At 39.8% G+C, this 16,952-nt stretch overlaps 1 protein-coding gene across 1 annotated transcript in view; it reads left to right on the top strand.

The window, feature by feature from the left end:
- Positions 1 to 16,952, top strand: part of COL4A5 (collagen type IV alpha 5 chain) — a 72,095-nt gene that overhangs the window by 21,836 nt on the left and 33,307 nt on the right. The window contains exons 3-20 of the mRNA XM_063170915.1: positions 3,499 to 3,588; positions 4,852 to 4,896; positions 5,634 to 5,678; positions 5,785 to 5,847; positions 6,599 to 6,652; positions 7,326 to 7,352; positions 8,506 to 8,586; positions 9,619 to 9,681; positions 10,200 to 10,235; positions 10,320 to 10,361; positions 10,468 to 10,560; positions 12,644 to 12,697; positions 12,802 to 12,858; positions 15,057 to 15,101; positions 15,197 to 15,250; positions 15,429 to 15,470; positions 15,934 to 16,066; positions 16,694 to 16,867. Of these exons, the coding sequence (XP_063026985.1) occupies positions 3,499 to 3,588; positions 4,852 to 4,896; positions 5,634 to 5,678; positions 5,785 to 5,847; positions 6,599 to 6,652; positions 7,326 to 7,352; positions 8,506 to 8,586; positions 9,619 to 9,681; positions 10,200 to 10,235; positions 10,320 to 10,361; positions 10,468 to 10,560; positions 12,644 to 12,697; positions 12,802 to 12,858; positions 15,057 to 15,101; positions 15,197 to 15,250; positions 15,429 to 15,470; positions 15,934 to 16,066; positions 16,694 to 16,867 (1,198 nt within the window). The remainder of the gene's footprint in view (positions 1 to 3,498; positions 3,589 to 4,851; positions 4,897 to 5,633; positions 5,679 to 5,784; positions 5,848 to 6,598; positions 6,653 to 7,325; positions 7,353 to 8,505; positions 8,587 to 9,618; positions 9,682 to 10,199; positions 10,236 to 10,319; positions 10,362 to 10,467; positions 10,561 to 12,643; positions 12,698 to 12,801; positions 12,859 to 15,056; positions 15,102 to 15,196; positions 15,251 to 15,428; positions 15,471 to 15,933; positions 16,067 to 16,693; positions 16,868 to 16,952) is intronic.

Below are 16,952 nucleotides of genomic sequence, written 5' to 3'. Positions count from 1 at the left end.
GGTACAGTGTTTTACAATTGGCTCAGGTTAAACAAGGCAACTGTCCAAAATTCAGGGTAATGCTCAATGCCACACCTGCCATCCAGATAGCTCCAGACAGATGAGGTCATTCCTTGGCATTTACTTGCTTTTAGTTCATAGAGTACATTCCCTATTTACATACCTAGTGAAGAATGGTATTCCCTTGATGGCAAGATTTCCAAATTAGATTTGGTTAGCCAAACATGAACCTGGTTAATGTTCCTAGAGAATCTCAGATGCAGGTGCCCAAACCAGATGCATCCTAACTAGTCACAAATTATTTCAGGTTCAGTTTAAAGTCACTTAAAGATCAGATTTCTGTGCCCAGTGCAGTTATTGCAGGTACAACTTTGGAGAACCTTTCTGTAATTCTAAGTTGGCTTTTTTTTTTCCGGCACTTGTCAAAGCTTTTTTGTGAATTCACTGAGTAAGTAGCTGTTGTCTGGCTAATGTGGATCTAATGCAATCTGTCCTTAGAATGGATATGAAATTGGGGAATTGTGATTCATTTCCACTGCAGCCAAGGTAAACACAGCGTAATCCTGAAGCATGTCAGAGGGTTTTTAAACAGTCCCTCTGAAGCTTGCAGACCGTCATGTATCTATGTAAAGGAAGGATGAAAAACAAAGCCCACATTTCCTAGGTATGATGTCTTGCTAGTGGAACTTGTTGGAGCATACATGTACACACCTCATTGTTAGTTGCCCTATAATTACAAAGCCCTCAGTATTTGATGCATTGCTGAATTCAGCAATTCAGCTTTGGGGAGCCCCCAGATCTGTCACTGAAATTCTTTAGTGCTTGATCGTCTAAATTCTTTGCTTTGGTTTGCTTAGGTTTTGAATTATTGTTTGAATCTTCCTAAATTCTTGTACTACTACAAGAAGCTGAGGGCTGTCCTAAGATGATTAGCTGGGTCCCTCACCATGTATCACTTAGTTATACATTTGATCTAAGTTTCCAAATCCAATACTGCTTCTTTCTGCAGTGACCTCTGAACTAGGATTGATACGTTTTGAAGAATGCAAGTCCTGTCAGAGGGGATTTCTCTGTTTGTCTTGATTAAATACTACATTTTTAACTGTGTTAAATTAGTACTCTTGGAGTTGAGGAGGAATTTGTTGGCTAGCATTGTAATGTGAGGCAGCCATTACTTTCCTGTTACTTATAAAGGTGGAGAACAGTATGGGTGGCTGTGGCATCACCTCTTCCATGCTGTGTATCTTAATCTTACTATGGACATTTGTACATTAATTTAGTTTTAAGCAGCCACCCATAGTTAAGTGGTTTTGAACTCTTTAAAGTTTGCTATTTTTGTAGCAAGGGCAGGAAGAGCAAGTATGTGCCACTCTTATCAAATGTTACAGCCATGCTCTTGAATGTGTTTAGACATTAAAATGGGCTCCTCAACTACTGCTTTTCTGGGTTTTGGGGGTTTTTTTTGCTCCAGTTTTTGGGTTTTGGTTGTTTTTCTTTGTTGGTTTGGTTTTTGTTTTTTTTTGCCATGAGTATTTCTCATCAATGTAAGTAATTATTCTGGTTTCTCTCCCCATACTGTCTGTATATACTTTCTATTTATTTATAAATATGGGATTTTGGAGAACAAATTCTAGAAATGTGAATTACTTGTCCATGCTGCACCTATCCCTGCTTGTGTCCTATTATTAGAGTACATGGAATTCTGCCAAACTTTTCTGTATCCCTGTTTAATTGGCTATATCTTGCTGCAGCAAAGCATAATTTTAGGGTGTTTCCCAACTATATTTTTTTCTTTCTGTGCCCCAAGCCACAGTCATGTTCAAGCTTGTGAGCTGATGCTTTTGCCATATTGGTGTAGCTGATAGAGGGCAATTGAGATCAGAATCTGATTCATTGCCCATTCCTCAAGCAAATGATGGTTTATAGCTGGGGCAACTTTATTTTGCTATGGAAACAATCCTGTATTTTGTATTTTCAGGATTGGAAGAGGAGATCTGAGCTGACCTAAACCTTTGCTATATATGTTTTAATTTAGTAGCTTCCAGTCTGAAACAAGAGGTATCAAACCTTCCTCTGTTCTTTCTGTGTAAGCACAACTGGCTACTGAGCTTTTGAATTTATAAGAAAATTCATTGCACACTAACCAGAGACTTCAATCACATTCTATCCCCAACAATGTCATGTCTTTTTTGGCATTGACTTGTTAAGTTTCTTTTCCATTTCAGTATGTTCCTGCAATGAGCAGGCAGTTTTTTCCTGCCAAATTTGTAGCATCCAAATCTTCATAAAAATCAGTATGGTGTGGGCAGTAGGAAAAATCTGGAGGCAGAAGCAACATGTGAAAATGATTATCACTTGTGGAATCATCTATAGGCTGTTTAAGTAGAAGACAGTTAAAAAAAACCTCAAAGAGAACTGGATCAGCATAGTTTCTCTTCCCACAAAATTTGCTCACGTTTCTTTAACCAATTTTTAAATCAAAAATAGGGATTATAGTGCAGCTGTTTCCACTGTAATTATTTTAACTTTGATGTAAGTTCCCTTAGGATGTGTCTGATGTACTCCCTCAGCTACCCCCAGTCATAGTCCTTCAAATACTGTTTGCTTTTGGGAGTAATTTGCTGGCAAACTCCACAGGAGTTGCCCTGGCAACAGTTTCCTCATGCAAGGCTCTCCTTTTTGCTGCTCACTTTCAAAGGGGGCTTGGAAAATACTCATTTCAGTTTCAATACTACAGTTCACTAGCATCTCTTGTTGCCTCCTCTGTTCCTCTTAGCTGTTTGACTTCATGTTTCTCTTTCTTTGAAGGCCTTGGCTTCCCCATTCCATGACTGTTTGGAGTGGAGACCTTGGCATAGCTGCATTTTAGACAGCAGTTCTTCAGCCTCAAATGACACACAAGGCCAACCCTCTGCTAGAAGTCTGTTCTAGCAACCATTTGTAGGTGCTACTTGCTGTAACAAAAGCGTGAAGAAGAGTGACCAGGTTCAGATTAGGAGGCACTCTAGCCTGGCTTGCCCCTCACACATCTGACATGCCTCTTATACACTGGTATGTTTTTTTCAGTGTACAAACACAGTTCATGCCAGAGCTTGCTCCAAAATCTGGTTGTGCCTAATGTTTTCTTTATCTGGCACTCCCGAATTCCTCATTTTCTCTCCTTCAGGGACACACTAACCCTTTCAGATCCTGGTAACACTCCTCCACTTTTCAGACCAACTCTATAGCATTCAGAAGTGCTTGTATTGGGTTTGCAGGGCAGAACACCCTATGGAAACTTGTAAACCTATGAAATCAGTTTGAGTGCTGTAATTAAAGGTAAATCTGACTGTGTTCAGGAATTTCTTTAGTTAAGCAGGTGAGATGTTTAGTCACTGTTAGTTTGTCAGTGTGATAACTTCCTACAGAAAAGCAGAAAGATGCATTTTGTGTTCTAAATTTTTCTATAATATATTTTATGTCATATTTCTCCTCCACCACCACCTATTCTTTTTGTAGGGTGAAAGAGGATTCCCAGGCTTGGAAGGACAGCCAGGTTTGCCTGGATTTCCAGGACCAGAAGGACCACCTGGTCCAAGAGGCTCAAAGGTAAGTCCCAATTCACTTGAATGGTATGAAGGTACTGGGCAGTGTTAGCTTAATTGTAGTGCTGATCCTAAGCAATTCCAGAGCTCCTGATTATCATTGGTTTAATAGGTAAAATCTTCAGCTGTTGGGATATAACAGGTTTTTTGGTTGATTAGTTTGAATAGTCAGCCAGTGGAAAAAGATTGCTCTGAGTTTCCTATGCAGTTCTTTACCTGCACAGGTGCTTGGCATCACTGCCTTTCACTAGGTGCTGCCCATGAGGGTCAGAGAACAGGTTTGGCAGGTGCTGTGATGCAGCTTTGTTAGTCCTTGCACTAAGGAGATCCTGGCTTGGCTGAGTTTACTGATAAGAGCAGAGTTTTGCTCTCAGCTGCCCTGGGGCTCCCACCATGTAGGTAAACTGTTGTTTGCACCTGGTGGCATTCCTGGGATGGGATTCCTGGGCTGGGTTTGGGTGGGGTGATGCAAATGAGGGCCTCATTGAACCCATGTGCAGAGAGCTGAGGAATGCTCCTGGCTTTCCCTGGAGGGCTTCCATTTACTTCTATTTAGTACTGAATTGCATCCTTAACTCAGATGGTGTAATTCAGCATATATAATTCTGAATATATTTACCTTTAACATACATAACGATAGCCAGGATCTGCCATTTCTTTTATGAATTCTCATAGTATAAACCTAACAGAAGTACATAAAAAAGAAGCAAAGGAAAAAATAGGCAGGTGATAAGAAAAAAATAGGGGAGGTATACACTGAAAGAGAAGGTTGATTAGATATAACAAGAGTGATAACAAGAGTGAAACAGCCCAGAGGTCTTGGACTAGAAACTTTGCTACACTTTTATTCCTTTAACACATTTTCGTAAGATTTCGATGCAAAGTTCTGCATTGTGATTCTGTGATGATCACGATGCAAGGTAATACTGGTGTGCTCCGACCCGTGTTGAATCGTGGCCGCCCGGCTCTGCCCACAAGGGGCCGCTGGAGGATGCTCCGTGACAGGGCTGACCCTCAGTGTCAGGCACCTGACAGCGCCGTGGCCTCTAGGAAAACTTTCCTCTAAGGCATGGTTAGTCAGCTGGAACAACTACTTTAAGTTAAAATAATTTTGAGCCCTTTGACTCAGGAAATGACAACTACTATAACTTTTAGCCCACTTGCTGTGAACATGTAGGATAAAGTTAAGGCTTACTGATTAATTTGGTAAAAACACAAACTGCAGCTTGAATGTGGGATCTTGTTTGTTTCTGTTGTTGTCTTTTAGGGTGATGATGGTCTTCCAGGGCCTATTGGACCCAAAGGAATCAGAGTGAGTATGGATGCAGTGTTAGGGTGGTATGGAATAATGGATAAGACTGACAGGCATTTGTGTGGGTCCTAACAGAAGTGGTGATTGACAAGAAAAAAATTTACTTAAATCTGAAGAGTAATCTACCCACCAGAAGAGATTGTACTGCTTTTTATAATTAATGCAAGATTGCATGAGCAATACTGTCTTACATATTGTTTGTATTTCACGAACTGTTTAGGGAGAGCAGCCCTAATGCTCATTTGATCTGTTTTACAATACAGGACCTAAGCAAGTGCCAGTACTTTTGTTTCAGTGTATTCTGAAGTAGAGGCAGTATGTATACAGTCCATACAGGAAAGGTGGACTTGTCTGGAAGTCCTTTAGATTTTGTGCCTTTGCTTTTTCTGTCAGACACCTCAGCTGGTAATAATTGATACATCTGACTTCATTGGGCTGCATCCATTTTTCACACCACGAGTGTTTATTTATTTTCTCTTCATATCTATAATCTATTACTTCAGTAATTTTGCATTGTCTTTTCTATGTTTTTATGGCTATTTCCGTGAAAGATTGGTAAGAACTTTGAATGCCATGTAAGCACGGCATTCTTTTTTTTTTTGTAGAGGTGATTTGGATGTTTGTCTGTCTTTACTTCTATCTGCACAAATAAATTATATTTAATGAAATCTTGGTAAATCCTTTTGCACACCCATTCATACTGTACTATTTCAAACACATGGTTAATTTCCTTCTAGGGACCGCCAGGGCTTCCCGGCTTTCCAGGAACACCAGGACTTCCTGTGAGTAGCAATGGGCTCTGTAGACACAAATCTGTTCCCTTTTGTCTTTCAAGCCCAGAAAAGCATCCTGCACTCTTAACTCTTCTTTCCCTTTTCTACTTTAAAGGGATTGCCAGGACAAGATGGGCCACCAGGACCTCAGGGTATCCCAGGATGCAATGGAACAAAGGTGGAATTCCTTAAAAAATCTTAATGCAACAATAATATAGTAAAACGTTCTTGTTCTCCTGGCTGTACCAAATGAGTTTAGACTGTTGTGTGCAACAGTACTTGCTGTTACTGAGTTGTGAAGGTAATTCCAAGATAATTCATTGAGAGTAGGGGTCATGGTCTGGTACTTAAAGCACAAGCTTTGCCAGAAATTGCCAGCACCAAGACACCACACTGTGTGCTCTGCAGCCATTGTAGTTAAACTCCATGTTCTAATCCTCACTTGTATAAGTTGCAGCTGAGAGGTGTCTGATAATTACCTCAGATGCTGTGTCTCATCATTGTAGTAGACTCATGCTACCAAGAAAATCTCATTACTTAACAGTGAGAGTTTTTAATTATAAATTTTTAATATTATATTGAAAATACTGATTCAGTGTTTATGTTGGAGGGAGAAATTTCATTCTGACGTGCTGCTTAGCTCCATGTTGGGATTTTCCCAGAGTAGGAGTTGATTTTCTGTAGCATTCTGTGAGTTTTCCATCTCTGTAATGTAGTGCTTTGCCTGGAAGTGTGCAGAAACACCTGACTGTGGAAATTTGTTTCCATCCATTTTGTGAGTTAACTAAGTGATTATTCTATCTTGTTCCAATAGAATTTTCTATTCTGGAGTCAGAAGCTAACAAACTATACTTTTGAATCAGAATTTGTTTATCTGGTTTTGTTATGTTTTGGTTTGGTGTTGGCTAATCATTTTCTTCATCCCTAAGGGAGAGCGTGGATTCCCAGGCAGTCCAGGTTTTCCTGGTTTACAAGGGCCTCCTGTAAGTAAAAGATTTCCCAATCTTGTAATCCACTGAAAGACTTCTACTGTGAAAAATAAGATAAATATCAGTCTCTTTTTGCAGTTTTTCTTTTAATAGATAGAATTTTATTTTAAATATTTAATCAGAGCATTTTAAATGTCCAATGAAAGTGAGTTTTTCTGCTGCATGCTGTGGTAAAGCTTAAAAACCACTTTGAATTCTCACATGCTGAGATGCTTTACCACCTGCAGAAAAATACAAATACATGCATATGTGTCAGAGAAGATCTTGTATATCTGAAGAGTATTACTGGTGATTAATGGGTGAGCAAAAAGATAAAGGGTAGAGTGTTTTTTGTATAAAGCACAAGGATACAGCAAGTGACTGTCGGAACCAAAGTACAAACAGATGTAGTAGACAGGATGGATAATAGGAGGCAACATAGAAACAATGCTAAGAAAGGAAAATATAATCCTTCTAATGCTCAGCATTCTCTATGAAAGTTCTCTGATTTCTCCATTTGATTCTGAAGTTCATTAAAATTTTATTTTCCCCTTTTCCATATATTTTTATAAGTTTCTGTCTTTAATGTTTGCCTCATGGTGTAGATCTGATTAGTTGATTTGCAAACAACATACCATTGATTTATTTCTATTGATCTTAATTTTTTTTGTGTTTCTTTTAAACAAAGGGACCCCCTGGGCTGCCAGGTATGAAGGTGAGTGTGCTGTACTCTCACATCCAGGTACTTACCAGACATGGATGTGCAGTGGGATCTGCCATGAGTAACCTGCTTGTTTCATGCAAGACTGTGTGCACCCACTGGAACCTGGAGAGACACTCCTGGTGTTTCCAGGCCACTCCAGTGCAGCTAACTGGAAATTCTGCAGTGGCTTTGTTTGGGTCAGTAGCTCAAGAAGTTGCAGAGTGTTTCCTGAAGCTGTTTCCTTGGGCCTGTGAAGTGTCAGTGTTGAGGCATCAAGTTAACAAAATGCCTACAAACACCCAAATGCACCATAAGTCTGTGCATACTCAAAACACTCCTAAAGACTAAACAATAGTGACCTAAAATACCCAGTAACAAGAGTAGTACAACATCTTTTTGTTCTTTTGAAAATGTCTTTGTATTCTACATGTTACATAGGTGGTGTTTTCTCCTAATTTAGAGTCTCTTGATCTGATGTTGAACCTTTTATTTTTTGAGTTTTGTTGTACCTTTGGCCCATGCTTGAGGTCTATTTAGGAGGAAACTTGACCCACAGAATTACACTGTTAGACATGTCCTGAGAGGACAGCATAACACTGGTACTGGAAAATTTGGACTATAAAGCTGAATTATCTTTCTTAGCTCCTTTTCCCAGTTGTTTTCAAGATATTAAAGGACAATCTCATTAGAACATATACTTTCAAAACAAAGATATTCCCTGAAATCAATAAGAAACTACTTCAATATGGACCACAAAGCATAATTGTTGTAACAGCACACTCAGCACTAATCTCATGGGATGGGACATTGAAAAAAGCTGAATGAGCCTTTTTTCTGTTGTGTCCTGTCCACTGCTTTCACATGAAGCTGGAATGTTTCTTTTGTGAAGAATTGGTATTTCAATCCCCTAATCTTTTGGAATTTAAATCAATGCTGCTATCTTTGTACAAATTAAATCTTTTAATAGTTGTTAGTTTAGCTGTTTAGAGTCTTCATCTCTCCTAAACAGAGCTATTCTTGGAGAATCTAGTGCTTATATGAAAGTTTACTGCTAGGGTGTAGCATAGCTTAGAGTCTTAGGGGCCACTGTGTGCCCTTTGGAGCCAAAATGGTTGTAAGGAATTGTAAAATGTATTGTTAATAAAGTCAACTGTATTTTTTCTAGGGTGAAGCAGGTGAAATAATTACATCCTTGCTGCCAGGACAGAAAGGTGACCCAGGATTTCCAGGTCTTCCAGGGATACCTGTAAGTCGCATAAAATGTTATTAGGCTATGTTCTGCCAGAAGATAACATCAAAAGTACTCCTATTACAGGAAAATTAGCAACTTGATGCTTGGGGATTCATATGTATTCTTGGAGGTGCAGGGCTCACATTTAATGTACCTCTGATTTATGGCTTGAGGGAAAGTGTGTGATTCCATATTGCTCTTAATAGGGTGACCCACAGAAGGCAGAAAGGTCCCCTGGTCAGGAAGGTGGTATCTAGCAGACAGCAGTACTCAGTTACTGATTTGCTTCTCTGCTTTTCCTGCCTCTTCCCCCTTCATAGACATTCTTTGTATCATTTCTGGAGTTCCCTTCCCTTCTTTACCCTGAGTTGGTCCCATCTGGCTTTCTGGCTGTAGCTGCTGTTTTGGATGGTGGGAAGGAGAGAGTAATGCCTCAGCTGTTCTCCTCATGTTGCACCTCCTGAGCAGTGCTTCTGCTCTCCCAGCAGTGCTCTGTGAAAACAGCTAGTGACTCCAGGCCCTGTGCTTCCCCACTGAGCCATTCATTGCTTTAGTGCAAGAACAAGGGGAGCCGAAAATGAGTCTATCAGTCTGAGCTGGGCAAGAGCCAGGCCCCCATTTCCTGGGACAGAGAGGCAAGCCCCACGCCATTCTGTGACCAGACTGAGCCTGTTAGCATTTCTGCTCCTCTGATCTGTGCTTCCCTATTGTCTCTTTCTGGCTGGGAGGAATCACAAATACAAAGTGTTTTGTTGTTCTCTCTCAGTGCATGAAGAGAAAGAAAGTGCAAAAGTAGTTCAAAACAAATCAAGAAGCATTCCCTTATCCGAGCCAAAGAGATGCATTGATGTTAAGAGCAGAACTCTCCTAACATGATGTACACTCATTTAGGCCTTTCCCCAAGGACAGATTGGTAGGGTAGTGGTAGCTACATTGATTTGATATGTATGGGATGTCAGCTGTTGGGGTTATTTGAACTTAAAGCTCTCACTGGGTTTTTTTTCATAAAAAAGGTGCCTCTCATGGCCTCTTCCCCTTCCTCAACAGGGCCCCCCTGGCTCCGTGGGAATACCAGGTCCAGTTGGCCCTCTAGGGCCCCCAGGTTTGACGGTAAGCTTCTTTAACCTGCTGTTCATCAAGCCTTAAATGGGACAGTTACTGCTTCATTTCAGGTTCTCAGAGGCAGTCAATAAAGTGCAGAGATCATGGTAGTCAGGACTTGGTGAGGACAGCAGCAAGCATGCATTCAGTTCAGCCTGGAGCTGTTACTGTGCATCTTAAATAACACACTTCTGAAACAGCCTGTTCCCAGAAATCTCTTTGCTTTAAGTTGTGCTGAATCATTGTGCAGGCTTCTTACTGTAAAACATGAGAAAAGATTTAGCTTATTTAGACTATGATGTTTTAATACCTGACTGTTTAATTTCATTTTATGGTCTCACCTAAGGGAAGTTTCTTACATATTTGTGATGTTGAATAGCATGAGTTTTCAAAGGCAGGCAAGGTGCCTTGTCAGCATGGAGATAATTCACAAGAATCAAAGCCACGACATTGTTGGGGGTTTGTTTTCTACAGGGTTTTGTAAAGTGCTTTTAAGTGACTTGGTTTTTTGTTTCCTTTTTCAATAGGGACCTCCTGGTCCACCAGGGCCGCCAGGACCCAAGGTACTGTCTTTGTCATATTGATGGACTGTTTTCTTTCTCTTTTGTTTGTGGCTTCTGAGGGCTGATGAGTTATACTTTTTGCAGGGTAATATGGGTTTGAATTTCCAAGGACCCAAAGGTGAAAAAGTGAGTAGGTGATCATAATGATATTTTTACTTATTACTTCTAAATACTTGTTCTTGCCATTTTTGCTTGTATTGCCTGTAATAAGCTGCATCTTCCTACACATTAGGGTGAACAAGGTCTTCAGGGACCTCCAGGGCCACCAGGACAAATTGGAGAACAGAAAAGACCCAATGACATTGAGTTTCAGAAAGGAGATCAGGTGAGTGGGACACTACAACCATCTGTGGTGAGCATGTGATCAATCTGCAGCCTCTGTTGGTTTGGTTCATATATGCTCACATCCTGCTTATTGCAGAGGTTCTATTTTTTCCTCAGTGTACTGAATATTCCAGGCCTGAGTACTTTTTCTTTAATAGAAATCATGCCAGTCCCATTAGTTTTTATTTCTCTTAGTAAAATAACTATTCTAAAACTCTATAAAAGCAGTTCACAGTAACATTAAAAGCAGTTAAAATACTCTCATTCTTTGGAACACCCAGAATTGCAATTTTCAAAGCAGTCTGGGGATTCAGATTCCCACTAATTAACCAGCTGTGTCATCCATTGTGAAGAAGTCTTTCAAAAATTTTAATTCAATTTCTTCTTTTTTTGTTAGTGATGCCCCAAGATCTTTATTCCCTGTGGTCTGAATAAAGTGCTTTCCCTGTTTCTGGCATCTCAAAAGTAAATATCAATCGTATTTTTGCAAGTAAGCTCAAAATACTGGTTTGATTTGTATGGATCCCTCTCTACCCAAAATGTCAGAAGGTCATTGGGAGAGTTAGCATTTTTAAAGTTATTACACTTTTTTGGTCTTTCTTTTTCACTGTGGAGCATTCTGCAGTGCTCTTTAATTGTGGGTGCCATAGACAGTCTGAGCAAAACCAGCAGGGCCATGGGTGCCTGGATGTCACATTTTCCTTGAAGTTTTTGTGATGTTCTCAAATACCACCCAATGGAAGGGCAATAGAAGTGTTGAGTGATGATTTTTGTGCTCTGTTTTGCAAATGTCACTGTAGTAACTGAACTTTATTAGTTTCTTCCATTGGTGTTTGGGTCACTTCCTTCCTTTCCATCTTCTTATCTTGGGAGATGTGTCAGAGAAGAAAGCTTTGGGATGCAGCAGTATTTTATTTGAGCAGGGTGTAGGGCAGTTCTGCCTTTCATCTTGATCAAAACCATTTGTTACTTTTCCTTTCAGAAGAGCATTAAGCACCACTGAGGCATGAAATAGAACTATGTGCTGCTGTACACTTGCAGTGCAGTCATCCTAGGAAGGTCTCTGGTTTTGTCTGTAACTGGTCATAGGACAGAGTCAAGAGCAGCATTGTGTGTCTTTATAATTCTAAGAAAACACAAAGTAACATTTTGACCACACTGTTGAAGCAAAAATTAATCTGATTTTATTGGGGTCAGAGTAATTTGCTTCTGTCATTAGGGACCCCTGAAGGACTAATTATACTGGCAATAATTTATGAAAATGCACAAAGTAAAAGCATTCTACCTACATTCCTTTTAAAGCACTAAGAATTATAAACATTCTGAGTGCATTGCCTTTGACCAACATTTAGAATGATTTCCAAGTTTGCAAATTGGTTTTTATTTCAGCAAAATTTATGCTTGGTAGTGCACAATCAGTAAAAAATGTCAACATTGCAGTGATTTTTTTAGTGAAATGCATGTGGAGTTTTTGTATGTGCCTTCACCTATGGTCTCTGACTAAAATCAAGTGTGTAGATGGGCTTGAGTCTGGGATGGCTCCAAGAAAATAATGGAAAATGCTCAGAAGCTTTTTGTGGATTCAGTAACCTGTAACTGTTCTTCAGGTTAATGGTGAAAAGGTGTAATAAGACAAAATAGAAATGAGAACTTGTTAACACAATGATCCTGTGATACTTTTCTGACAAACACACTTTTATCCTGATGGCCTCTGAATTTCAGCAATTACCAGTCTTCTAATGACTGTTGCTCCTATAATTTCAGCAGGATTTGGCATTTGTTTTTTCTTTCTTCCTTTTTTCCTTTCTTCTCTTTACTATTGGATAGCACCTGCAGGGCCACCAAGCCAGCTGCAAGAGGCAGCTGTGTTTTTAATGGAGTGAATCATCTAAATAAACAGGATGAGCAGTTAATAAAATTTATAGATTCACTTGAAATTCCACACAAAGAAAGAATAATTTTGATCCTTTATAACTTGGAATCTAAATGACAGCAAAAATATTCTATTTAAGAAAAAAAGTCAGCTAAGCTGCTAGGGAGTGATGGAAGCTTTAATTCTCTTTTTCTCTGCCCATGCTTGACAGGGTATTCCAGGTGATCCAGGCCCACCAGGATTTCCTGGGCCTCCAGGCCCTCCTGTGAGTAGAACTCTTAGTTCTATTTTGTTGCATCTGTATCAGAACTGTAACTTCATTCTGCTCTGGCTTGTGGGCTCAGTTTAAGATGACGTTTGTGTGTCCAGGGTCTTCCCGGTGGTGTGAAAGGTGAAAAAGGTGAGCAAGGAGAACCAGGCAAAAGAGTAAGTAGTCTGTTTAACCAAACATTTATCTTTCCATTCAGTGTTATCTTTGACAATTAAGCAAATGTTGAATTCAGGTGGGGCCATCAGCTTATGGGTAAGAGACTTTTTTTTCTCCTTGTAACCTGGCAACTCACAGATGACACACAGGGGTCATGACAGTGCTTCTAGCTGTGGCTCTCTGTGCTTTCTGATAGAGTTATCTGCATGTAGATCTTAGTTTAGGGGGCAGGAGAAAATAATTTAAACTATGTTATATGGATAGTATGTGAAAACCTTCAAAGTTGCTGGACTGCTTGTCTGAAGCAACAGTTTTCTGTTTCCTTTTAGGAAGGGTCTTCATTCAGTTTGCCCTGTACTGGGTTGCCAAGCAGCATGAGATTGGTGTGTGCATGTATAGATATATATATATAAAAGCTGGTCCAGGTAAACTCATTCTTGGTGGGTTTGCTTGTGAGGTGAATCACAGAACCAAGTCTCTGAGTACTGTTAAGACCAAAAGTAGTCAGATTGTCACTTCCCAAGAGACTGCCTCAATTTATGTGCTATCTGGGGAGGGCACAAGTCAGGATAGCTTTTTCTTAGGATAGCAAGAGTTTGTTCCTGATCAGACTCAAATCTATCCTGGAATTTAAATGTACCTGTATATCACAGCTCAGAAAAGCTGAAGAAGATCATAGAAGTGCTAGGAAATAGGATAAAAATAATACAGGCTGGACCAGCAAAAAAAAAAAAAAAAAGAGGCTGTAACCAGCTTAAAACATTCAGTATCCTCACTTCCACAGCGTCTGAATGCATTGTTTCATCAACAAAGTGGCTTTGAAATTCGAGGCACAAGTTCTGCTCTGGTTAATTGGACAATATATAAACACTTTAGAAACATGCTGGCAGTAGGTTTTCCAATTTCCATAGGAAATAAATACAGTGGAAAAAATGTTTGGTACTGCAGATAAAATCCTTCATAGTTGCTGAGATTTACAGAAGGGCTTTGATTTGTCTCTTTTAAAGAACACAAAAAGCAGATTTACCAAACCACAAGTCTCATTATATATTGAGTGGGCTTTGAATTGTTGCTTCTCTCTGCAAAAGTAAATGGGAACCACATAAAATTGCAAAGATCTGAAAGGATAGAAGTCCTGAGGGGATATGTCAGATGCCTTTTGCCAAAACCTTGTTTACCAATATTTTTGTTTGGTTTTATTACTCTGAATCTGAGCATGTTGCATGCTTGAAGTGCAATTTTGCTATTAAGTTACTTTAAAGTTGCATTTTAGGGCTCCATATGATTCTGTGAGGTCAAAGCCATTTCAGATATACTCATAAAAATTTCAGTCTTCATCTTCAAATAGTTCTGCACATTCACAGGAAATCTTAAAACCTCAGTTTTGAGAGTTAGATCTCGTCACTAGTGAAAACAAACTTCACAAATCACATTATACTCTGATTCACTAAATCTGTGAGGTATTATTATCAATTTCTCAATGACTGAGAGCTGATCTTGGCACTGAGGAAGATTCACTAGGAGAAGCTCAATCACCTGCTCTAGTTCTGTTTCAGCAGGTGCCCCCAGACATGACTTCTGTGACTCTGACAATAAAGTGCCATTTCTCTGCCCAGTGAATCACCTGGAATAAAGTGGAGCTTGCCCTGGTTTTATTGCAGCAATGGCAAATCTGTTCAGCAAGAACACGCCTTTTAGAAGTCACTTCTTTGAGCAGAACTTCATCTTATATTTTCATTGATACTAATGAGAAAGTCATGTTGATTTAAAGGAGAGTTAAAAGTCCAACACCAAGTTTTATTTAGTTTCGCTGGTCACATTATACTAATTTACTGATTAAATATAGTGTTCCACTATTTAGGGATTTAGGATCCGTTTTCCAAATAAAGAACTTCTCTATTGCTAAAATAAAAGGAGTAGTAAGCACAGTGAATCAGCAGTAGTTAACTGGAGATCATTTTTTGCTGTATTCACCTAGCATTACTTTGAGACTGTCATGTCTTTGTGCTCTGGTTTTCAAAAAGGAAACCTCAGTTTAGGTAATGCCATTGGTTATGGTTGATGTCTTTGTGTTGTTCCAAGGACTGCATTCTGGATGGAGTTTGGTTTATTGAAAAACGGGAAACAAGTAACATAATTTCCATAAGAATTCTTTACTACTGAAACATTTTATTTCAATTAATATTTGTCTTTGAAGGGAAAGCCTGGCAAAGATGGAGAACCTGGTCAACCTGGTAGGGATGTGAGTAATTCATATGTTTTTAATCCAAACAAACTCTTTATAAGCTTTTGATATGGAGAAGATCTGAGTGTGATTATATTTCCCTTTTCTTGAAGGGTTTACCTGGTGGGCCTGGAATAAATGGTGCTCCAGGAAGAGATGGTGAAAAGGTATGCCATGATTTTTGTCAATATTCCTGTAACAGATGGAAAATTTGCCATCACTTAGTTAATTTCTGCCTGAGTAGTAATTGCATTGCCTTTTCTATTACAGTGTTGAGAAATATTTGCAATAGCTTGTTTATGTAGTGCTGCACAGTATCAGAAATGCTCTTAATTTCATTGGTAGGGTGAAAAAGGTGACATGGGTCCCCCTGGTCCTCCTGGAATTGTAAGTTGCTGATCCTTTATTTTGTTGCATTTGCTTGACAGTGTTGTTTAGTTGTAGTTCTTGGCTGACTGAGAGTCCTATCTCTGGGTACTACACCAAGAGAACCAGAAAATTTTTCATACATACACTAACAGAAACAATGGTTTCATTCTTTCAAGATCAGTTCTGTGCTCTGGGATTTGCTGGGTCACAAACACAGGCTAGACTATAACCTCAGACCAGCAGCACTGAGTCAGCCTCACTGAAGCCTGTTGTAACTATGTTGGCTTGGCAGGCAAACAGCTTCCTATTGGGGAGTGCTCTTTACTGGAATTTTCCCTGGTAATTCAGTGGAGTGGGGAAAGCATCCTGTCATTGGCATAAGGTTCAAAGTATGTTGAACTTTCCCTCCCTCACATCTCTTTATGATTCCAATGACTCTTTTCTTGGCAATTAGCTTTACATGAGCATGTAACATTTTCAGGTTGTTCCAAGACCAGGCATTGATGCAACAGTGGGACCAAAAGGTAGCAAAGGATTGCCAGGACTTCCAGGAGCCAAAGGGGACCGTGGATTCTCTGGTAGGCCAGGCCCACCTGGCTTGCCAGGATCTCCAGGTAGGAGGGCAAGCTTTAAATGAAATTGTATGCTCAAGCATGTGGTTGGGTATTTGGCTTCACAGCCTTTTACGCAATCCTTTTAACAGAAGGCAGAAGATTTAGAACAACCTTTGAGCTTGAGGGGTTGAACTTCTGGGGATAGTGTGAGGAATTCTGAGCATTCATTGCCCTTGCTGTGGTGAACTGAGGATGCTAATCAGATACCAGCTTAATGCTTCTAGGGATAATCTATCTCATATCACTCATCTATCATTAATATATGTTGTCCATTGCATTACACAGAGAGAGTGTTGTGTACTACGTGTCTGGTAGGAGGTGATCTGAGTCTACAGTGGGAGTGAGCAGTGACACCTGTATGTGCATTATACATGCACAGAGAGGAACATAATGATTCTAATGATACAGCTTATATATGGGGGTTTTTGTCATCAAGAATTCTTTCATTAGTCCTGTTTTTTGTTTGTTTTGTGGGATTTTTTTCTAATCATAAACTTAGTTGTTGAGTCTCAGGTCAATTTTTCAAACAAACATTTCCAAAAATGTGAGATATGTATCATTGTCATCCTTACAAAAATGTGATGTAAACCATTAAGATAGCAAGGAACTAAGTCCTTTCTGTCTTAGGGATCACTACTGTTGGACCTCCTGGCCCACCTGGCTTACCTGGTGAGAGAGGACAGAAGGGAGATCCAGGTTTACCTGGGATTTCTATTCCTGGGCAACCAGGAGTTGAGGGACCACGAGGACCGCCAGGACCACCAGGTCCCCCAGGGCCACCTGCACCATCTGTTGCTCCTGGTAAGTGATGATCACATAAACAGCAAGTAGAAGAGACTAAACAGCTTTGACATTTGCTTAGGTTTGGGTTTCTGTGGTTTGTTTG

Source organism: Melospiza melodia, chromosome 16, assembly GCF_035770615.1.
Source record: "Melospiza melodia melodia isolate bMelMel2 chromosome 16, bMelMel2.pri, whole genome shotgun sequence".
NCBI classification, from domain to species: Eukaryota; Metazoa; Chordata; class Aves; order Passeriformes; family Passerellidae; genus Melospiza; species Melospiza melodia.
This window is presented reverse-complemented; position numbering and strand designations above follow the sequence as displayed.